The sequence below is a fragment of the Dromiciops gliroides genome, chromosome 4, assembly GCF_019393635.1.
Source record: "Dromiciops gliroides isolate mDroGli1 chromosome 4, mDroGli1.pri, whole genome shotgun sequence".
In the NCBI taxonomy this organism is placed as follows: Eukaryota; Metazoa; Chordata; class Mammalia; order Microbiotheria; family Microbiotheriidae; genus Dromiciops; species Dromiciops gliroides.
The window spans coordinates 213466544-213491541 of record NC_057864.1 but is presented as its reverse complement, the minus strand read 5'-3'; the positions used below and the strand labels follow the sequence as shown (position 1 = coordinate 213491541).

At 40.0% G+C, this 24998-nt stretch overlaps 1 protein-coding gene across 1 annotated transcript; it reads right to left on the bottom strand.

Annotated features, from left to right (window-relative positions):
• Positions 1-19612: 19612 nt before the first annotated feature.
• Positions 19613-20011, bottom strand: LOC122726258 (40S ribosomal protein S12-like). Its single transcript, XM_043963875.1, has one exon. The coding sequence runs from the start codon at positions 20009-20011 to the stop codon at positions 19613-19615; it is 399 nt and encodes a 132-aa protein (XP_043819810.1).
• Positions 20012-24998: the final 4987 nt, after the last annotated feature.

Here is a 24998-nt window from a genome sequence, read left to right as displayed (position 1 = left end):
ACAAAATATGACTATAATGGAATATTGTGCTGCAAGCAATAAACACGATGAACACATAAACATGACTTAATGAATAGATGCAAAATGAAGGGCCAGGAAGACAATATAAAGAATGACAACCCTTGGATGCAACTGACTATGAGCTGACCTGGCCTGATCCCAGAGCTATGAATTGCCCAAAAGCAAGTGAAACCAATTTTTAAAAAAAGAAAAGCGAAAATAAAAAAGGAGCATTCCACTCCTATGCCTCCCTAGCCTTTATAGACTTTTCCATTGTTATGCAAAGTAGCTTAATAACAGCCTCTCCAGGCTGTGCCTCCTATGAGACTCTCTCCCCATTAAAATGTATTTAAACTTGATCCCCTCTTCCCCTATTGGACACTTCAGTACTTTGGTGCTTCGAGGTGCCCCAAATTGTAATTCCTTTGCCTTGATTGAAGATTCTAGGTTTTGCTATTGTGTTGTTAGTCCTCTTTATTTCAGGTTGACATTACAATAATGTAAAAGGCAAGAAACAACTACAAGATAATGAATAAATTAATGTTGCAAAATTACTGGGACAATATTGGAACCAAAGAAGAGATAGGAGAAGACACACTCCCCACCCTATTGCCCCTTTGCAAGAGAGATTAGGGGTCCATGGTGAAACATCACATATAACATCAGATTTTTTAATGTATATCAATATATCTTGTATTGATATACATGCTGCATTTTTTCCTCTTCCTCTTTTTCTTTTAAAAAAAATCTGTACTATAAGAGATGATTCTCTAGAAGGGGGGAAAGAGGCACGATACATGGGGAAATAAAAGCAATGTAAAAATAAGACATACCAATAAAAATATATTAAAAATAGGTTAGCAGTCATCTCACTGAAAGGATACTTAAGGTTTCTGAGGAGGTAGGAAAAGATGAGGAATCTGATCAGTCAGGCCAATAGCTTTGGCCTAGACAATGTGAAGAAGTCACAGCTTCTCCCCTCAAACAACTGTAGAAACAGGATACACACAAGGATTGGTTTGAAATAGGGAGTGAGGATAAATATGTTAATTTATGATGAGCAACTTCATTTTGTTTTAAGCCTCCATTTTGTGACTAGAATTTATGTAAGCTGGTTTTTTTTTTCTGTAATAACATAAGGACTTGAGTAGTATATATTTTGGAAATTATGTGTCTCCCAAATTTGGTAAACAGCTAATTTGTGTGTGTCTTCCAAATTTGGCAAACAACTACTAATGATGTGTTTCCCCCAAATCTGGTAAATAACAGATAAATTTATTGTTAATTACCCAGTGTGAGAATAGGCTCTGGACTCCTCTCAAAAAGGAAGAGGGTTAAGTTTAGAGACTGGAGCTGTGGTAAAGTGTAATTTCCCTGAAATAATGTCAAGCATGGTGACATGAGACAATCTGAGTGGAGGAGGACTTAAATGGAAGGAGGATATGCTAAACCAATGGACTGAGAAATACTCTAAATTGATTGGATGTTAAGACATTGAATAATTATGTAAATAGGTTTTCTAAATGTGTCCTTTGATTAGCTAGATTTGGGGATCAGATTGTAACTCTCTAGTAACTGGCCAATGGTGAACTAGGGAGGGACTTAACATGCAGTGGAGAATAGGAAAAAAGGAGCTTTCAAGCACCTATTCTTTGCACTCTCTTGCTGCAACACTGAATCACTGCTTGTGGTGCCCTTTCTCACGAAAGAAATAAAAGAACTTTTGACATTTTGCTGCTGAGTTCCAGAAAATTATTGAGTAGGGGTTGTTTTCCTCTCACCTAGACACTCTGTCTCTTGGGATTTTTATTCATATACACACACATACATACACACATATGTATGTACACACATACATATATACATATATTCATCTTAATTCTGTAATGGATATAACATATTTTGTCATCCGTCCTTTGAAATCAGGAATGGCCATTATTTATTAGACCATAAATGTTCATTATTTCAATCCTACTTCTTTTTTTTTGTTTTTGTTCTTTGTAGGGCAATGAGGTTAAGTGACTTGCCCAGGGTCACACAGCTAGTAAGTGTCAAGTGTCTGAGGCCAGATTTGAACTCAGGTACTCCTGAATCCAGGGCCGGTGCTTTACCACTGTGCTATCTAGCTGCCCTCAATCCTACTTCTTACAGCTTTCAAAGTTGTTTTCACATTGTGACTGTTATTATGTAAATTGTTCTCCTTGTTCTACTCATTTCATTCCCATATAAAAATCTCACAAGTGCTCATTTTTATAATATTGATGTTATGGTATAAATCATTCCTCTGGTTCTACTCTTTTCATTCTGTATGAGTTCATATAAGTCTTTCCCTGTCTTTTTGAAATCATCTCTTTCCTCATTTCTTAAAGCATGATAGTATTCCATCATTAATTTAGGACAGCTAGCTGGTGCAATGGATAGAACATTGGCCCTGGAGTTAAGAAGATCTGAGTTTAAATCTGGCCTCAGGCACTTGGTAGCTATGTGACCCCTGGCAAGTCACTTAACCCTGTTTGCCTCAATTTCCTCATCTGTAAAATGAGCTGGAGAAGGAAATGGCAAACCTATCCAGTATCTTTGCCAAAAAGACCTGAAAGGAAAGGAAGGGGAAATTTTGTTTTGGTCTGTAGTCTGAGTCCATCAAGTCTCTAACTGGAGGTAGATAACATGTTTCATCATGAGTCTTTTGGAATTGTAGTTGGTCATTGCATTGATCAGAGTTCTAAGTCTTTCAGAGTTGTTTGTCTTTACAATATCGTTATTTTGGGAATTGGGAAGTTTGGTGTTTTTTGTTTTTATTTTGGGGTTTTTTGGTGAGGCAATTGGGGTTAAGTGACTTGCCCAGGGTCACACAGCTAGTAAGTGTCAACTGTCTGAGGCAGGATTTGAACTTAGGTCCTCCTGAATCCAGGGCCAGTGCTCTATCCACTGCGCCACCTAGCTGCCCCTACAATATTGTTATTTTTATATAAATTGCTCACATAACTTGTTCAACCATTCCCTAATTGATGCTATCATAAAAAGAACTTATATATAATTTTGTGCATATCAGTCCTTTTCTTCTTTCTTTGATCTCTTTAGGGTATAGGCCTAGTAGTGATATTGTTGGTCAAATGGTATGTATGGCTTAATAGTCTGTTGGGTATATTTGGGTATACTTCCAAATTGCTTTCCAGAATGGCTGGACAAGTTTACAACTTCACCAACATGACATAAAAGTGTTTATTTCCCCAGATCCCCTCCAGCGTTTATCATTTTCCATTTTTGTCAATCTAGACAATCTGATGGATGTAAGGTAGTACCTCAGAGTTGTTGTTTTTTTGTTTTTGTTTTTGTATTTTGCTAAGGCAGTTGGGGTTAAGTGACTTGCCCAGGGTCACACAGCTAGTAAGTGTCAAATGTCTGAGACCAGATTTGAACTCAGGTTCTCCTGACTTCAGGGCCAGTGCTCTATCCACTACACCATCTAGCTGCCCCAAAAGGTGATATATTTGAGAGAAATTATGAAGGTAAAATCAGTCTTGACAACAGATTGGACATGGAGATGAATGAGATTTTGGAGTTGAGGATGACACCCAGGTTGTAAGCCTGGGTTACTGGGAAGACGTTGGCTCCTTCGAAATAATAGGAAGATATGAGAAGAGGGAGGGCTTGGGATTATGTAGGGGGTGGGGGGAAGGGGGAGATAATGAATTCAGTAAAGTTTAATGATGTTGAGTTTAACGACACTGAGTTTCAGATATCTAAGGGACATTCCATTCAAGACGTCCAATAGGCAGCTGAGGATTTGAATATGGTGGTTAAGACAAAATTTGGGGGGACAGCTAGGTGGTACAGTGGATAGAGTGGATAGGCCCTGGATTCAGGAGGAACTGAGTTCAAATCCGGCCTCAGACACTTGACACTTACTAGCTGTGTGACCCTGGGCAAGTCACTTAAACCCTCATTGCCCTGCCCACCCCCCCAAAAAAAAGAGAGAGAAAATTTTGAACAAGATAAACAGATCTGAGAATCATCATTATAAAGATGATCATTGAATCCATGGGAGCTGATGATATCACCAAGTGAAATGGTATAAAGAGAGAGGGCCCAGGACAGAGCCTTGGGGGACATGCACCATCAGTAGGCATTACCTGGATGAAGATTCAGTAAAGGAAAATGAGGAAGTGGTCTGACAGGTTGGAGGAGAACCAACATAGCATATTGCTGTGAAAATTTGGTATTTTTTTCCTTCTTCTGATAATTTGTTTATGATGTCACCTTTAATATCTAGGTCACATATCCAATTGGCACTTATTGTGGTATATATGGTGTGAGATTTGGTGAGAAATCGAATTCCTCTCAGACTGCTTTCTGATTGTAACCCAAACCTAAAAGCTCATTTGCAAAGGACTTTTATCGTAGGTGGAAATTGATTATTCAGTGTTATAAGGGATAGACTTGATAAGAGCTAGAGGGAAAATAGATTCTGGTCTTCTGACTTTCTGGCATCAAGAGAGAAGATATGAGGTTTCAGAATCTCTTCAGGACTCTGAAGAAAGAATCTGGAAATAATTTTTGTAGAAGGGGGAGGTGAAAGGGGGAAGGGAACAAACAATTTATTAAGTGCTTACTGCCGGGCATTGGGCTAAATGCTTTACAAATATTACCCTAATTGATCCTCAAAAGAACCTTGTAAGATAAGTGCTGTTATTATCCCCATTTTAGAGATGAGAAAACTGAGGCAGAGAAAGATTAAGTGACCTGCCCAGAGTCATACAGATGGCAGGTATCTAAGGTCAGATTTTAACTTGAGGCTGAGTACTATATCCATGGGGCCATCTAACTATCTCTGAACTACTTTACAAATATGATCTCATTTGATAGAGGAGCTGGCACCTCAATCATGTCCCTATCCCTACCTGACTACACTAGAGACTTTGGGTGAGATCTGGGATCCCTCTAAGTTGAGGTGAGACTTTTCAGTCCCAATTGGAAAACGCATTTACTCTATGGATTGACCCCTATTCACACATACGTATACATGTACATGTACATGTACATGTACACATACATATACATATATATGTGTGTGTGTGTGTGCATGTATATGTGTATGTATGTATATATCTATATATTGTGAGAATTGGAGCGCTACCCTCTGATGAGAGGGACATTGTGAGAACCAGGCCTGAAAAGAAAACATGTGACTTAGTGTCCGGAAGTGGCCTGGCATCCAGAAGTTGTGTCTACCTCCTGTGGGTTGTGTCAATAGTGCTACCAGCCAATTAGCTTGGAGCTATGTGTGAGGACGGGCCTGCTTCCTGTTTCACAGGGGGCTTCTGGGAGAAACGGCTAAGGATCTGGCCCTTTTTATTCAGGAACCAGCTGTTGGCAGCAGGAACACACACTCTCTCTCTTAGATAGCTAGATGAAGGCTGTTTTTCCTCTCTGTCTCTGTCTCTGTCTCTCTGTCTCTGTCTCTCTCTCTCTCTTTGCTAACCCCTAATATACTTTAATAAATGCTTAATGCCCAAAGACTGGTGCTAAAGCTTCTAATTTAAGGCGACCACTCATTAGATTTTAAACATCACAGTTAAAATTTTAGGCTCCACTATATAAATACACACACACACACACACACACACACACACACACACACACACACATATATATATATATATATATATATATATATATTTATAGGGTCAAACCTTGGATATAGAACACTCCTTCCCCATTAAGAGATAGCAATCAGGAATGTAGCTTGAACCTAAAAATTATTTTCCCAAGACTGACAATAATTGGGGGGAGCCTATTTAATTCCAGCCCAATACCCATTCTCTAAGGAGAGTAGGACAGCCAGCCTCTGGCCTAGAGTGGCTCAGGGACAGCAAATATGTTCTAAAAACAGTAACTAGCTGTGTGAGCTTGGGTGAGTCACTTAACCTCTGTCTACCTCAGTTTCCTCAATTATAAAATGAGGATAATAACAGCACCTACCTTGTAGGGTTGTTTCAAGGATCAAATGAGATACTCTTTGTAAAGTGCTTGGCACTGTGCCTGGCACATAATCGGCTTTATATAAATGTGTAATCCCTTCCCTTTATTTCCAACTTCCTGGTCCCTTAGTAGCAGGAATCTCAAGTCTCCCTTGAAAAAGGGAGCAAAGAGTAAACTCTAGAGATATTTATTCATGCCCATGTGGACATACATAAGCTACAAAGACAAAACACACCACACACCCCCTTTATACAACATGCCCAGTAGTTTTTGTCAAGTAGTCTTTAACCAAGTAGTTATTGTCTTTAGGTTTATTGAACACTGTTTACTATCTGTCTATTGTTGACCTCTGTGCTTTTTAACCAGCATCAAATAATTTAGATGATTATTACTTTGCAGTATAGTTTGAGATCTGGTAGTACTAGGCCTCCTGTCTTCCTGGTTTTTTTTTTTTAATGTTATTTCCTTTGAGATTCTGGATCTTTTGTTCCATTGGGGTTAATTTTGTTCTTTTTTTTCTAAACTTGCTCAAGTAATCCTTTGGGTGTAGTTTCGGAGAAACCTGGGAAGACCTGTATGAACTTGTTTGGAGAGAAGGAAGCAAAAGAGCTAGGCAAACACTTTATTGAGTAACTTATTATTACTCTATTAAAAAAAAAAAACTTTGAAAGACTTAGGAACTCTGGGGCAGCTAGGTGGCACAGTGGATAAAGCACTGACCCTGGATTCAGGAGGACCTGAGTTCAAATCCAGCCTCAGACACTTTTGACACTAGCTGTGTGACCCTGGGCAAGTCACTTAACCCTCATTGCCCTGCAAAAAAAGAAAAAGAAAAGAAAAAGAAAAAGAATAGAGCTAAAAGAAAGACTTAGGAACTCTGATCAGTACAATGATTAACTGCGATCAAGGAGAATACATGACGAAACATGCCACCCACAGACACTTACTATCTGTGTGACCCTGAGCAAGTCACTTCACCCTGGTTGCCTGTTTCCCCATCTATAAAATGAACTAGAGAAGGAAATGGCAAACCCCTCCAGTATCTCTGCCCAGAAAACCCAAATGGGATCAGAAAGAGTCAGACACAAATGAAAAATGTCTGAACAATAATACATACATGCATACACATAATATGTAATATACATACATAAATACACATGTGTGTGCATAATTACAATGCCTTTGTTTTCCTTCTCTTGAGAGCTCTGGGCTCTTGGTTGAGGTATACACCTAGCTGGGCCTAAAGTCAAAAAGACAAATTCAAATCTGGACTTGATTACTTACTAGCTATGTGACCCTGGGCAAGTCACTTAACCTCTATTTGCTTCAGTTTCTTCAACTATAAAATGGGGATAATGATATCATCTACCTCCCAGGGTTATTGTGAAGATCAAGTTCTCCTAATATTTGTAAAGTGCTTATCACTGTGCCTAGTACACAGTGGGCTCTTAATAAATGATTATTTAGGGGCAGCTAGGTGGCGCAGTGGATAGAGCACCGGCCCTGGAGTCAGGAGTACCTGAGTTCAAATCCGGCCTCAGACACTTAACACTTACTAGCTGTGTGACCCTGGGCAAGTCACTTAACCCCAATTGCCTCACTAAAAAAAATAAATTAAAAAAAAATGATTATTTATGTTCTTATTTGCTTCTTTGTACTGGGGAGTTGAAGGCTTGCTTGTCTATGAGTAATAACCTGCCTCATCTGTGATTCTTGGGGTACTTGTGTTCCTTCTCGGTACCTCACCCATGTTCTCACAATATATTTTAAAACATTACTTTGAGAAGGGGCCCATAGGGGACAGTTATGTAGAAAAAGATGATGAATCCCTTCTCTAAAACCACCTCTGAGAAGGTAATCTGGTCTTGTCCTTGACCTTGACATTCGATGAAGCTGAGACCAAGGAAGTGGTGACTTGCCCAACATCACAACGGGTAGCAAGTAAATTTTGGTTTTTCCTCATCATGAGCACAGAATAAGAAGATGATAAAATTTTGCATGAAATGATTTTTTAAAAAAAAATGTTATTGCTAAATTCAGGGCAATTTTGGTGGGTGCATGAGGAAACCAACATTAGCAATTCCTTCCTTTAGTTCTCTGAGAACTTGTGAGATACCTTTCCATGTAGTTTCTACTTTCTTTGGTCTTCTGATTTCTTTTTATTAAGAATGTCAATGAAAGGCAACCTTAGAGGACAACTAGGTGGCGCAGCGGATAAATCACCGGCTCTGGATTCAGGAGGACCTAAGTTCAGATCTGGCCTCAGACACTTGACCCTTACTAGCTGTGTGACCTTGGGCAAGTCACTTAACCCTCATTGCCCCACCAAAAAAAAAAAAAAGAGTCAGAAAGACCTGGGTTTAAATTCTGCCTTTGACAGATACTATGTGTATGTTAATTAACCTCTCAGTGCCCCAGATAACTATCTAGGAGTATAACATGCAAGTCTGCTTTGGTAGAGGGTATTTCCTCAAAAAATAAAAATTTTTTAATGTATGTGTATATGTATATGTTTATATATACATATATGAATATATATGAATAGTGATCTGGTTCATTCAATTCCTCTTATATTTAATTTAGACAAGGACCTCACATTTAGAGGACCAGAAGTTAAATTAATGTTCATAGATAGTCTAAAACCCACATGATTCTTAGCAGCCTCCAGCCCCTTTTCTATTACACAGTCATTAGAAGGGTACAGGTCTGAGGACCATTTTGTACTTTGTTTCATATGAACATAAAAATATATATATACATGAAACTGTATTATGTTGACAGGAACCATGGACAACAAACCAATATCAGTATTAAACTCATATGCTATGAATGCTGTAGCATCTAAACTCATAAAAGAAAAATCAACTGAATTTATAAGAAGACATAGACAGTAATGTAATCATGATGGGAGATTTTAATGTCCCTCTCTCAGTTTTACACAAATTATCACAAAAGTAAACAAAATGGAAAATATAGAATTGAACAAATTGCTGGAGAAACTCACACTAAAAGATTTATGACTAAATGGGTCTACTAAAAATATATGTATTTCTTAGCACCACATGGAAGTTTTGCAAAAAATTGAATATGGATTAAGCACAGAGATATTGCAAATAAACAAAAAAGGGAAGAAACATTGAACACATCCTTCTTATATTTTTGCTAATAGCTTAAGTAAATTGGAATTAATTATTCTTTGAATATTTCATAGAATTCATTGGTAAAACCATCCAGTTTTACATTTTTTCCATCCCTTGGGAGTTCATTTATGACTAGTTCAATTTCCTTTTCTGAAAGTGGGTTATTTAAATTCTCTATTTCTTGTTCTTTCAATCTGTGTATTTCATATTTTTGTAAAAAATTATACATTTTATTTAAGTTGTTAGTTTTGTTGCATACAACTGAGCAAATAGTGTATAATATTCATTTATTTCCTCTTCATTTGTTGTGAATTCTCCTTTTCCATTTTTATATTAACAATTTGATTTTGTTCTCTCTTTAAAAAAAAACAGATTAGCTAACAGGCTATTTTTTTTTTTTTTGTGAGGCAATTGGGATTAAGTGACTTGCCCAGGGTCATACAGCTAGCAAGTGTCAATCGTCTGAGGCTGGATTTGAACTCAGGTACTTCTGACTCCAGGGCCTGTGCTCTATCCACTGTACCACCTAGCTACCCCTCACAGTCTATTTTAAAAAATTTTTAGCTTTATTTATCAATTTAGTGGAATTGGGTTTTTTGCTTTCAATTTCATTGATCTTTTCTTTGATCTTCAGGATTTTTAGTTGGGGCTTTTATTTTATGCTTTTATTTCTTTTTTTGGTTGTATGCCCAATTCATTAATTTGCGCTCTCTCTCATTGATGAAAGTGCTTAGCAATATAAAATTTCCTTCAATGATTACTTTGGCTGTATCCCAAAAGATTTAGCATATTTTCTCATTGTTGTCATTTTCTTTGATGAAATTATCTATTGTTTCTCTGATTTGTTCCTTGACCAAGGATTAAATTAAGGATTAAATTATTTAGTTTCCATTTAAGTTTGAATCTTTTCTTCAAAGTCCAATAATTGTTGATAATTTAAAAAACGACAACTAGTGAATAGGGTATTGGACTTGGAGAACAGTCTTCCTAAAACCTGAGTTCAAATCCTCCCTCAGATACTTACTAGCTATGAGACTCTGGGCAAGTCACTTAACCTCTCAACTTCAGTTTCCTTTTCTGTTAAACGAGGATAATAATAGCACCTTTCTAAGAGATGTTGTGAGGATCAAATGAGATAACATTTTTTTTTTTTTGGTGGGGCAATGCGGGTTAAGTGACTTGCCCAGGGTCACACAGCTACTAAGTGTCAAGTGTCTGAGGCTGGATTTGAACTCAGGTACTCCTGAATCCAGGGCCATTGCTTTATCCACTGTGCCACCTAGCTGCCCCCATGAGATAACATTTTAAAGCACCTTGTTTCTAGCCTAGCTTCCACAGTCATCATCCAGGTAATTATCATTCATATCTGTGGAGAAGGGGCCAGCCATCAAACACCAACTGCCAACCAATTACCACTCTCAGGGCAGGTAAGTCAACCTAGCTGAAGGAGCCAGATACCCTAAGGGATAGATGGAGGCAGCAAGTTCTAGGCAAGTCAAACTCCTTCCACCACAACCACCACCTCTCCTCAGACTCTGATGGAGTGCCTGGACCCTGAGTTCAAGAGCCTGAGAAATACCAGTGACTCCCAAACTGCTTCTGGTCTGATCTCCACTGTCATCTTCCAGCAAATCAGCCCTTGTGGAGATGTGACCTGGTAATTATTTTTTCAGGTACTGTAGCCCTCTCCTCTTTAGCAGCCAAAATTACTGAAGACATGGGGTGGGGGGGGGGGGCGGGGGAGGGGAAGAGTTCTTACAATCAAAGTCCTTGGCATGGTCAAATGGTTCAGTATCTGAAGTGACAACATAATGATTTTTAATCAGTGGAAATGGCATTAAAGAAGATGTTTTAATATCTGCTTAGCCATTGTCCATATGACATGCAGCTGAAACCTCATATGTATTGTTTAACCCCATTAGAACATGAGATCCTTGCAAGCAGGGGCTGTCTTTTCTAGTTTGTTTATTCTAAACTTAAACACTGGAGAGGGAAATGGAGAGAGACAGGCAGAGAGACACAGACTGAGGGAGAGACAGAGAGAAAGAGAGGGAGAGAGGGAGGGAAGGGGAGACAGAGGAAAAGAGAGAGGGATAGAGGACAGACACAGAAAAGCATTTCCATACACAAAATACACAAAAGAAGACTTTATATGAAATCATGAACTTCATTTCATATCACTTGCTTTTTAAGAAGCATATAATACATTCCATATGTTACTTTCAAAACCATTCTGTTTGTCAGTTCTGAACTTCCTTCTGTTCTCTTATGTATTTAAAAAAATGTTTCATTCTAGTGGGTGGGGGTGGGAATAGAGGAGGAAGAGAAGTTGGAACAATTTTTTTTAATTGATGTTAAAATTTGTTTTTACATATATTTTGGAAAATAAATTCTATTCTGAACTCAAAAAAAATGTTTCAATGACACTCTTCTTTTTGAGGATCATTATTGCTATTCCTTATTCTTTACCCCTGCCTTACCCAATAGAGTGAATAAAAAAGGAGGAAAACCCCATGGTAACAAATAAGGATAATCTAGCAAAAAAAAAAAAAAAAAAAAAAAGGACAGTGGCCATGTCCACAAATGTATATCCCATTTGTCACCTTGAATCCATCACCTCTCTTTTTTGTTCATTTTTCAATTGTGTCTAACTCTTCATAACCCCATTTAAAGTTTTCTGATCAAAGATACTGGAGTGGCTTACCATTTCCTTCCTTCTGCAGCTCATTTGACAGACGAGGAAACTAAGGCAAACAGGGTTAATTGACTGCCCAGGGTCACACAACTAGGAAATGTCTGAGGCCAGATTTGAACTCAGGAAGATGTCTTCCTGACTCTATCCATTGAGTCATCTAGCTTTCCCCACTTCTTTTAGGAGGTAGGGAACATGCTTCATCTTGGTCATTGCTTTGATCAGAATTCTTAAGACTTTCAAAGGTGGTTGTTGTTTTAGATGTTATATTTGCATAAATTGTTCTGGTTTTATTCACTTCATTCTGTATCAATTCAGGCTACCCAGGATTCTCTGAAATTGTCTCTTTTGTCATTTCTTACAATGCAATAATATTCCATTGCGTTCATTTACCACAAGTTGTTCAGCTATTCCCCAATTGTCTATTAGGAAATATAAGGCATTCTTTTTGGTTCTAATTCACTTCTTTTCTTTTTTCCCTTTTAATCCTGAAGGAGATGAGTGGTTTTTTTTTTCTATTTCCTCAGATACTCCTTCTTAATCTTACCCTCCCTTGTCTATTTGTTGAGTTTGATATACCAATCCTCCTTTGTTTGATCAGAAAAGTTAAATTTATGAGATACCCACTCTCTCCACCTCTTCCACCATGTTTGTTTATTCTTCTCACTTATTCCAGTTATGAGAAATAGGAAATCCCATCCATTTCTTCTTCATTTCTACACTACTATATTTCTGTTTATATTCTCCCTTATCTTTCTCCTCTTAAAACCTTCAAAACAAGGGGGCAGCTAGGTGGCGCAGTAGATAAAGCATGGGCCCTGGATTCAGGAGGACCTAAGTTCAAATCCAGCCTCAAACACTTGACACTTACTAGCTGTGTGACCCTGGGCAAGTCACTTAACCCTCATTGCCCTGCAAAACAAACAAACAACAACAAAAAAAAAAACACCCTTCAAAATACAACTAATTTACCCTTAGACACTTAGTTTTTCTTATTAAATTCCCTATGTTCTTGTAAACAACATGTTGTAGGATCCTGGTTTTAATCCACTCTGCTATCTGCTTCTGTTTTATGAGAGAGTTCATCCCATTCACATTCACAGTTATGAGTAACTAACTGTGTATTTCCCTGCATCCTATTTTTCCCCTTGTTTATACTTTTCTCTTTCCTGTCCCCCTGTCCCTTCTCACCAGTGTTTTGCTTCTGAGCACCATTTCCTGCAGTCTATCCTCCCTTCTATCAGCCCCACCTGCCTTTGCCCTTTCCCCTTTCCTGTCCTAGTTTTACCCCTCCCTTCTATGAGCACCCCACACTTTTCTTCCTCTCTCCCCTTGTATTTCCTATGAGGTAAGATAAACTTCTATACCTAAATTAGTGTGTGTTATTCCCTCTTTAAGTCAAATCCAGATGAGAGTAAGGTTGAAACAATGTTCACGCCCTCTCTTCTCTTCCCTCAGTTGTAATAGATCTTTTGTGCCTCTTCATGTGATATTGATTGCCCCCATTCTGCCTTCCCTTTCCTCTTTCTCCCAGAATAATCCTTTTGTGTTAGCCCTTAAGGGTTCTTTTTTAACATATTATCAATCAGAATCAACTTCTGTCTATGTGTACTCCTATCTGCCTTAATAAAGAGTACAGTTCTCAAGAGTTACAAGTGTCTTCTTCTTGTGTAGGGATGTAAACATTTAAACTTTATTGAATAACATGTTTTGTTTTGTTTCCCTGTATTACTTTTTATGCCTGTATTATTAGTCTTGTATTTGTAGATTGAATTTTCTGTTCAGTTCTGGCTTTCATTAGGAAAGTTTTATAAAGTCCCCTATATTCATTGAATGTCTACATCTTTTTCCCAGAAATTTTATGCTTAATTTGCTAGGTAGTACATTGTGTTTGATTACAAAGTTTGTATTGAACTCTGGTCATTTCATTAGAGATGCTTGCAACTCTTCTATTCCATTAAAAATCTATTGGGGGGGGCAGCTAAGGTGGCGCAGTGGGTAGAGCACTGCCCTGGATTCAGGAGGACCTGATTCAAATCCGGCCTCAGACACTTAACACTTACTAGCTGTGTGAACTCTGGGCAAGTCACTTAACCCAATTGCCTCACAAAAAAAAAAATCTATTAGGGGAGGGGGGCGGCTAGTGTGGCGCAGTGGATAAAGCACTGGCCTGGATTCAGGAGTACCTGGTTCAAATCCGGCCTCAGACACTTGACACTTACTAGCTCTGGGACCCTGGGCAAGTCACTTAACCCCCATTGCCTCGCAAACCCCCCCCCCAAAAAAGAAAATCTATTGGGGTAGGGTGTAGCTAGGTGGCACAGTAGATAGAGCACCAGCCCTGGATTCAGGAGGACCTGAGTTCAAATCCGGCCTCAAACACTTGACACTTACTAGCTGTATGACCCTGGGCAAGTCACTATTAACCCTCATTGACCCTGCAAAAAAAAAAAATCTATTAGGGTCTTTTTCTTATAGGATTATACTCAGCTTTGCAGGGTATGTTATTCTGGCTGTAAATATATATTTTTTGTCTTTGGAATATTATATTCCAAGATCTCCTCTCATTCTTGGTAGAAACCTTCCAGGTCTTATATAATTCTGACTACACTAGTTCCTTGATACTTCATCTGCTTCTTCTGCTTCTTCTTCTTTTTTTTGAGGGGAAAGGGAGGCTAAGTAAACCAGAGTTAAGTGATTTATCCAGGGTCACACAGGTAGTAAGTGTCAAGTGTCTGAAGCCAGCATTCCAACTCAGGTCCTCCGGACTCCAGGGTTGGTGCTCTATCCACTGTGTCACCTTGATCTGCTTCTTATGGATGCTTGGCAGAATTTTTTTTTTTCTTTGATGTGGAAACTCTGGATTTCAACTATAACATTGCTATAACATTTCCTTTGGTGACTTCTTACACAAGGTGATGGATGAATTCTTTCTATCTAATTTGCACCCTGGTTTTCAAAGATGTGGGTAACTTATATTAAAAATTTTCTTGAGATATAGTGTCCAGACTTTTAAAAAAAGTCACATTTTTCAAATTAATTTTTTTCAATTAAAACAAAAATCTATTTCTCTTTCTCTCACTTCCCACCCCATTGCAGGGAGGGGGAAGTAAAACAAAACTTTTATAACCAACTATGCATAGTTAAGCAAAATAAATTTCTGCATTGGCTATGTCCAAAAATATATATGTTTCACTAAGGCCTCCTAAGACTATTACTTTTCTATCAGCAGATGGCTAACGTTTTTACCACAGATCTTCTGGAATCACAGATGGACATTGCATTGATCAGAGTTCCTCAGTCTTCCAAAAATATTATACAAATTGTCCTCCTGGTACTGCTCACTTTGTTCTGCATCATTTTATAGAAGTGTTCCCAGATTTCTTTGAAAAACATCACTTTAGCATTTATTATAGCACAATAGTGTTCTACTACATCCATATGGTACCAGCTATGCCCACCAACTAGCAACCACAGGGCAGCAAGCCAGCGTAGCTGAAGTAGCAGGGCATCCTGAGGGAGAGACACAAAGGAGCACGTGCCATGCAAGTCAAACTCTGCCACCTCCTTGGTCACCAGTCTCCCCTCTCCAATGAAGATAGCCAGGACCCTGAACCAAAGAGCTTTGGGAATAGCAATGCCTCTAGTCCAGTATCCATACGTCCAGATAAACCCATCCACTCCCCAAATAATGCTGTAAAAAAAAACAAAAACAAAAACAACAAAACCCAGAACAGCCTAATGCACATAAGAACAGAGTGAGACTATTTTTCAGCAAAAGAGGGCAATTGCGATCACTGCTGATAGGGCTGAACAGCTCAGTGCTCGGTCAGAACCCAGCCAGGAACAGACAGTGCTTCCAGTGTACCTCAGAGCCTTCAGCTCCAGTGGATGCATCTGAGGCTCTGATTGCAGACTGGTGAGGGGGTTCTATGGTAGGCCTGAGTGAAGTGGAAGCAGGCTCTACTGGAGTTGGGGCAAAGCACCCTGGTTCTGAATCAGTGGGCTGAATCTAGTGGTAGTGACCCAGTGGGGGAGGGGCACAGGAATGCCAAGCTTCCAACCATAGAGAATCAGAGTTCAATCAGACTTCTGTTTCTGGGTCAAAGAGAAAGCGGCTGTGGTTACTCACAGTCCAAGCAGGCTGAGAAGAAGCCCAATCACCCCCTGGGCCATGCTGTAGCTCGGAACAGTGTGTCCTGGAAGCAGCAATACATTTTAAGAAGGACTTAAAAGCCAAGAAATAGGTGGCCAAGATGAGCAGGCAGAGAAAGCAGCAGACCATCAAAAACTTCTTTGGGGGAAAGGTAGACCAAAATACACCCTCAGAAGAAGAAGATAATAACAAAGTAAAAGCTCCAACATCCAAAACTTCCAAGAAAAATATGAATGGGTTCTCAGGCCATGGAAGCACTCAAAAGGGACTCTGAAGAGAAAGTAGGAGAGATAGAAGGAAGATGTAGAGTGATGGAGGAAAGAATGGAAAGAGAAATGAGAGCAATGCAGGAAAGTCATGAGAAAAAAGTCAACAGTTTGAAAAGCCAAATGGGAAAGGAAACAGAAAAGCTCTCTCAAGAAAATAATTGAGGGGCAGCTAGGTGGCGCAGTGGATAGAACTCCGGCCCTGGAGTCAGGAATACCTGAATTCAAATCCAGCCTCAGACACTTGACACTTACTAGCTGTGTGACCCTGGGCAAGTCACTTAACCCCAAATGCCTCACTAAAAAAAAAAAAATTGCCTAAGAATTAGGATTGAACAAATGGAAGCTAGTGACTTTATGAGAAACCAAGACACAGTAAAGCAAATCCAACTGAATAAAAAAATAGAGAGCGATCTGAAATATCTCCTTGGAAAAACAGCTGACCTGGAAAATGTATCCAGGAGAGATAATTTGAAAATCAATGGACTACCTGAAAACCATGACCAAAATAAGAACTTAGACACCATCCTCCAAGAGATTGTCAGGGAAAATTGCCCTAACAACTAAAACCTTCCATCTGAGTTGTTTTCCTCGATAGAATGTGAGTTCTTTAAGGGTATCTGTATTCCCAGGGCTTAGTACAATGATGGGTACATAATAGGCACTTAATCAATGCTTTATTCATTGATATGCCATAATTTGCTCAGCCATTCCTCAATCAATGGATACTCCCTTAGTTTTCAGTTCTTTCTCACTACAACAAAGATCTACTATAAATATGTTTTTCATATATGGGTCCTTTTCTTCCTTCTCTGATCTCTTTGAAATAAATAGGCCTGGGGCAGCTAGATGGCGCAGTGGATAGAGCACCAGCCTGGGAGTCAGGAGTACCTGAGTTCAAATCTGGCCTCAGACACTTAACACTTACTAGCTGTGTGACCCTGGGCAAGTCACTTAACCCCAATTGCCTCACTAAAAAAAAATAAAAAATAAATAAATAGGCCTACTACTGGTATTGTTGATCAAAGGGTATGCTTGATTTAGTCACATTTGAGGTAGGGTTTCTGATTGCTTTCCAGAATGACTGGAAAAATTCACAGCTCCAATAGCAATACATTCATGTGCCTGTGTTACCGGACCTCCTCCAACAATGATCAGTTTCCTTTTCTGTCATCTTTGCCAATCTGATAGATGTGAAATAGAGCCTCAGAGTTACTTTAATGTTCATTTTTCTAATTATTAATGGTCTGGATCATTTTTTCATATATCATTTATAGCTTTTACTTCTTCCCTTGAGAACTACTTATTAAAATAATAAGATAAAATAAAAATAAACATAACATTATTACTCTATGTTCTATAAAAGTATTATTCTTATAAATTTGTCATTCCTTATGTACCTTGGATCTGAGAATTTTATCAGAGAATCTTGCTGCCAAGATTTCCTCCCCATTCAAATGTTTTCCTTCTAATACTAGCTACATTGGTTTTGTTTGTACAAAAACTTTTAATTTTATATAATCAAAATTGCCCATTTTATTTCCAGTGATTCTCTCTGTACCTTGTTTACTCATGAAATTTTTTCTATCACTACATCCAAAAGCAAATTTCTCGTTGTTCCTCTAATTTGCTTATTCTGTTGTTATTTTTTACACCTAAATCTTGTCTCCATTTGGAGTTTATCTTTCATGGTAGAAATGTTGGTCCATACCTAATTCCTGCCAGGTTGCACTCTAGGTTTTCATGGTTGTCTTTGTCAAATAATGAATCTTTACCTCAGTAGTTGGAATCTTTGGAAACACTATTCCACTGTTTTTATTTTCTTCTGTTGTAAGAATCACTGCTATAGGGGGCAGCTAGGTGGCACAGTGGATAAAGCATAGGCCCTGGATTCAGAAGGACCTGAGTTCAAATCCGACCTCAGACACTTGACCCTAGCTGTGTGACCCTGGGCAAGTCACTTAACCCTCATTGCCCTGCAAAGAAAGAAAGGAAGGAAGGAAGGAAGGAAGGAAGGAAGAAAGAAAGAAAGAAAGAAAGAAAGAAAGAAAGAAAGAAAGAAAGAAAGAAAGAAAGAAAGAAAGAAAGAAAGAAAGAAATAGGGGGCAACTAGGTGGCGCAGTGTATAAAGCACCAGCCTTGGATTCAGGAGGACCTGAGTTCAAATCCTACCTCAGACACTTGACACTTACTAGCTGTGTGACCCTGGGCAAGTCATTTAACCCCCATTGCCCCACCAAAAAAAAAAAATCATTGCTATTTACCTGAAAACCCAGAAGATTCCCAGCATAGTTCAGAAAGCTACTGAAACATTCTTCCCCACAATCTAAGAAGGAAAACAAAAAGCTTATTAGACTCTTGAGGTTTGGGAGAAGTCATATTCCCCACCAGAGTATCTTGATGGCCCTCATTGACCGAGTGACCTGCAAACCTGCCTCTATCATGACTGCATCAGAAGTGACCCTGTTTGTGGTCCTGATGTTTCTGGTGCTTTCCTTATTCACTGTCACTTTGTTTTTTCCAGTATTCTACATTTCTATTTTTAAATGAGTAGCAATTGTTTTGATGATTACTACTTTGTAATATAGTTTAAGATCTGATACTCTAGCTTCTCTTCCTTTTCACTTTTCTTTGAGATTCTTGACCTTTTGTTCCTCTAAATGAATTTCATTATTTTTTCTAGCTATATAAAATAATGTTTTTTTAGATTGATTGGTATGTCACTGAACAAGTAAAATGATTTAGATAGCATTTTCATTTTTATTATAGAGACACATCCTAGCCATGAGTAATTGATATTTCTCCAATTATATAGATCTGTATTTCTATAGAATGCTTCATAGTGGTATCAATATAGTTCCTGAAAGTGTCTTGGCAAGCTGATTCATGAGTATTTGATACATTCTGTAGTATTTTTTTTTGTGGGGCAATGAGGGTTAAGTGACTTGTACATTCCCTCTAATGGGGCAGCTAGGTGGCACGGTAGATAGAATGCCAGACCTGGAGTCAGGAAGACTCATCTTCCTGAATTAAAATCTGGTCTTAGACACTTACGAGCTGTGTGACCCTGGGAAAGTCACTTAATGACTAGTTTCCTTATCTGTAAAATGAGCTGGAGAAGGAAATGGCAAACCATTCCAGTAACTTTGCCAAAAACAAAACAAAACAAAACCCTACAAATGGGGTCATGAAGAGTCAGACATTACTGAAAAATTACTGAACAACAAATTCCCTCTAATATTATCCCCAATTTAGCCTGTATTTATCTTGTTTGTACATACTCGTTTGCATGTTGTCTCCTCTATTAGACTATGAGCTATTTGAGAGCAGAGAATAACAGTTTTGTTTTTGAAATCAGACCAAGGCTTTTATTTAATCATTTCTTGCATTTAAAATATTCTTCAATGACATCTTTGCCCTGAGATTCCTTGCCATAGTCTTTAACAACAACACAACTGCAGCCAACCACTTTGCGGGGCTTCCCCTCTCTGTCAGTTTCACAGAGGCCTACCCATTCGCCCAGCTTCTTGTTGTCATCAACCTTGATCAAGTTAATTTGGTGCTCTGCACAAAGGACTTCAACCAATTTTACATACATAGGCTCATCACATTTGGAAGCAAGAACATAAAGATGGGCTTGGCATTTGTCCAAAGCTTTGGCGGCTTCAAGAATTCTAAGAGCTAGGCCATCTTGGATGAGTGCGGTCTTCAGCACTTCTTGTAGAGCCATGTTAACGTCCATTACACCTCCAGCAGCAATGCCTTCCTCAGCCATGGCAGTGGTTCACAAGTGAAGCTAGGGGCAGCTAGGTGGCGCAGTGGATAAAGCACCGGCCCTATATTCAGGAGTTCCTGAGTTCAAATCCAGCCTCAGACACTTGACACTTACTAGCTGTGTGACCCTGGGCAAGTCACTTAACCCCCATTGCCCCGCAAAAACAAAACAAAACAAAAAAACAAACAAATGAAGCTAAATCTTGAAAACACCCAGGAACCTCTGCCTCCTGCTTGGTTCATCGGCGACAGGGAAAGAGCGAATGATAGTTTTGCTTTGCCTTGTATCCCTAGCGCTTAGAATAGTTGCCTGCCTTTTAGTAGATGCTTAATAAATGCTTGTTGGCTCAATTATTATTTTTGTTTTGTTTTGTTTTGGTTTTTTGCGGGGCAATGGGGGTTAAGTGACTTGCCAAGGGTCACACAGCTAGTAAGTGTCAAGTGTCTGAGGCCGGATTTGAACTCAGGTACTCCTGAATCCAGGCCCGGTGCTTTATCTACTGTGCTATCTAGCCGCCCCCTCAATTATTTTTTTAAGAAAATAAGACTAGCTATTTCTCCTTGCAATTCAATTAATTTTTCCTTTTAATATTTAGATGCTATGCCATTTTATTGCATAGGTATTAAATATTGACTGATTCATTATGTGTGGCACCTCTAAGTATAATATAATTCCTATATTTATCTTTTGATTATATCTTTTTAAAATATTGCCTTATTTGATATTGTGACTATGGTACCTGAAGTATATTAGATTTTATTCCAACCCCTAATTTTAATTCTGTATAAATCTGTTTCGAGTGGTGAAAGGAAAATGGTCCCTGCTCAATAATTCTCTGGAACTCAGCAACAAAGTGTCAAAGACTCTTTTATTTTCATTCTCGTGAGAATGAGCACTTGCAAGTGAGTGCTACAGCCAGCAAGTGTAAAGCATGGGGCTTGTAGGCCCCTTTTATCCCTAGTCCCTAATGCGAAATGGACTCTTCCCTTGTTTGTCATTGGCTGATTACTTAAGGGTCATGATCTAAGTGTGAAAGCTAGCTAATCAGAACACAGTATTCTTTTGGGGGGGGCGGGGCAATGAGGGTTAAGTGACTTGCCCAAGGTCACACAGCTAGTAAGTGTCAAGTGTCTGAGGCTGGATTTGAACTCAGGTCCTCCTGAATCCAGGGCCAGTGCTCTATCCACTGCGACACCTACCTGCCCCCAGAACACAGTATTCTTAACCCTAATTTCCTTACTTATTCTTAGGTAAAAGGGAAGTAACACAGGAACATTCCTTCAATTCTCCCTTATATGGGCACAGCCCAGGAACGGAGTGGAGGAGACCAGCTCAGGGCTACTTGAACCATGTGATCTCTCTGCCCAAGGGGAGGGGGACCGAGACCTAAGTCTTCAAACACATCCAGAGGAGTACAATTTGAACAATACTTATGTGGTGGCTGTATCATACTGAGAGGAGACCATTACCCCTTTCCTCACAAGTAGGTTTCTTCTAAACAACATTTTGTTGGATTCTGCTTTCTGAATCATTCTGTTATCCTCTTCTGTTTTAGAGATGAATTTACAGCTCAGAGAGAGCTATTTTCCCCTTGGCCTAGGAGGTAGGGATCTTTAGGTTTCTTGGTAATCCGTTGCACTCCCACAACAGGCTATGTCTCATTCCTCTCCAGGTTGCCCTTTAGTCTTCTCAACCATCCTCCTTCCCACACTATACCTTTATCTCTTCCCTTTATTAACTCTCTCCCCCTCTCCACTTTTCAGCTTCTGTTTGTTTGGTTTTTGGTGGGGCAATGGGGGTTAAGTGACTTGCCCAGGGTCACACAGCTAGTAAGTATCAAGTGTCTGAGGCTGGATTTGAACTCAGGTCCTCCTGAATCCAGGACTGGTGCTCTATCCACTGCACCACCTAGCTGCCCCCAAGTATGATTCTTTAAAGAGGAATACCGGGGCAGCTAGGTGGCGCAGTGGATAAAGTACCGGCCCTGGAGTCAGGAGTACCTGAGTTCAAATCTGGCCTCAGACACTTACTTAACACTTACTAGCTGTGTGACCCTGGGCAAGTCACTTAACCCCAATTGCCTCACTAAAAAAAAAAAAGTGGAATACCTAAGGACCCCCACAAACAATTTCCTCCTGGCAGATGAGGTTGGCCTACTCCTTGGATTAGGACCCCACCCAATTAGGAGATCTTACTTTTTGTGTAAACAGACTCTAATCTAGGTGAATTCTTGTCCCTTAGGAAATAAGCCCATGTCATTGTACCCCTCCACTGGAGTGTATGGGAACCCTGCTCATGAAAGAGAAAACCAATTCCTCTGTCCAGATTGCTGGAGATGGCTGAGTCTCATGATCAAGTCACATTCTCAGTGGGAGGAGCTGAAGACTTTTAGCCCACCTTTTCATTAATGTCTACCTCCCTCATTAATTTTTTCACCAAAGCAGGGTTGATTTCTACCTGTTAGGGGCATCCCCTTTTCCCAAACATAGTTAAGCATTCAGTGATCTCCATGGTTTTGTTTTCTGGTTACTGAAGTAAAACACTGACATAAATTTAATTATTATTTGGCTAATTAACAAATTGATTATTAATTACTCAGAAACTCTGTCTCTCTGGCTTTTCTTTCATCTCAGAGGACTGGATTGTCTGATTTTTGTCTTTGCATCCCCAGTGACCACCCCAATGCTTGTAGATTGATCTCATATTACCACCTAATGCAAAGCACCAGGACACCAAGACAAAATAGAATATAAGGAGATAATCTTCTGCCTTCAGGACGTTTACTATTCTATAGGAGGTTGAGGGATATTGCTTATACCCAGATATGTAAATACAAGATAATCTAAGGGAGGACAGAACACTAACAACCAGAGGTATAAGAATGTGTTCCAAAATTAGGCAGCAAAAGGAGCTATTCTTTGTCCTTTATTCTCAAAGAGGACAGTGCCATGACTTGCAACTGAATTGGATTCAAGTGAGGGAGGGCTGTGCAAGGTCAGCAGCAACCTCACTCCTCCAGAGCCATCTGGGGTCCAGTGGCAAGATAGATATCAGGGGGCAGCTAGGTGGTACAGTGGACCAGAGCACCGGCCCTGGAGTCAGGAGGACTGAGTTCAAATCCGACCTCAGACACTTAAACCTTACTAGCTGTGTGACCCTGGGCAAGTCACTTAACCCAATTGCCTCACTAAAAAAAAAAAAAAAAGCTACTGGGACAGTTCAGGCCCAACTCACTTTTCACCTAGACTTAAGCAGTGGCCTTGGAAGTGGTTGCAGTACTAGGCACAATGGAGAGTGGTAGATTTGGAGTAGGAAGAACCACGCTCCTATGTGAGCTCAGATACTTACAAGCTAAGTGATCCTGGGCAAGTCACTTAACCCATTTGCCTCCATTTTGTCATCTGTAGATGGGGATGATAGAACCTACTTCCTGGGGTGGTTGTGGGAATCAAATGACAGAGCTCTATAAATACTGGCTATTATGATGACCATGAGTCAAGAGAGATATGGCAAAGTGGAGCTAGACTTTGACAAGACTCAGTGATAGACTGGATAGAGAAGTTACAGATGTCTGAAGTATGGTGGTGCCCTGGACATTTAGGGGGACAAATAACCTGAAGATCTGTGTGGACTGGCTAGACTCACTTCACTGCGGAGCACCCACGTGGCACCTGTCTTGATACTGGGGCGGCCTCAGTGGTTCCATCCACCAAATCTCCCGGGAGTTAAGCAGCTGGACTAAATGTATGGAAACATGCACTGGCAAGGCTGCTGGGTGGATGGTTACTTTTCTCCCCAATGCCTTCCTTCCTATGGCCTAGCCCAGCTTAAAAAAAAAAAAAAAAAGACTGCTTAACAGCTAGTCTGTCTCAAACAGGAACTGAGCCAGGGGCCAGAGAGGCTGCAGCAAGACAAACACTGAGGTAGACAAATCAAGTCCCAAGCAGAGGAACCAAAAGGGCGGAAGAGGTGCCAAGCCTTTCACAGCTGCTGGGTCCATGCAAACCACTGTAACTAATGGGGCTGATCTGAGTCTGGGAACAAACCTGATCCAGCTTGTAGATGAGAGCCCAGAGGGACCTAAGTACCCTGCTATTGGTGGGTGGAAACCAGGATTAGGGATTTGGAAAGGGGAGCGGAATGCTATGACTTCAAAGGGCCTCATCCTAATTCAATTCCTCAGAGGCAGGAAAGGGGGGCAACCCTGGGGGCTTCCCATCTAGGGCCCAGAACATAAAAGTATGGATTTGTGAGGATCAAATGTGATAATGCCCATGCAGCACTTTGTAAAACTTAAAGCACAATACATATACAGGACCTAATGGTAGTTGCAGAAATGAGAGTCGATATTAACTTGAAATATTATTTATTTGGCTGAAAAACCTCGAACTGGTTGGGTTGATGGGCTCTCTGGCTATGGGTGTCTAGGGACCCTCAATATTGGCTGAATTAGTGTTGGGGGGCGGGGGGGGGAAGACCACGACACACCTTTCCTTCCCCATTCACCCAGTCTTGGAAGATTCAAAGGGTCGCGGGACACAGGAAAACAAGGAACAGATTGTGAGGAAAAGCCCATTTTTAAACCTGGCCTCATGGTTCAGGGTAGGTCACGGCTCCTTAGCTTCCCCTCAGTGCCCCATGAGGCTGGAAGAAGTCTGAGGCAGCCAGAAAGCTTATCTGGTCTCATTCATGCCTCCAATAACCTGTGGGTAGAGAGGGACTCAGAGGTAGCTATTGAGAAGGGAACTGATGCTCCCTTGTCATCACCAGGGTCTCCCCAAACCTGCACCTGCTTCAGGGCTCAGCCCAACCTCTGAACAGTCCTAGCCTGCCCTTGGAAAAAATGAAATCCTGGCCTGTAGCTCATCCAGTCTTCAGGGGCCCCTCAAGGGCCAAGCAGCTCAAGGTCCACCTCAAAGGCTCTGGTCAGTCAAGGTTGCTACAAGGACGTGAGGATCAAAGGCCCAGAGTTCTATCTGTATGTGTC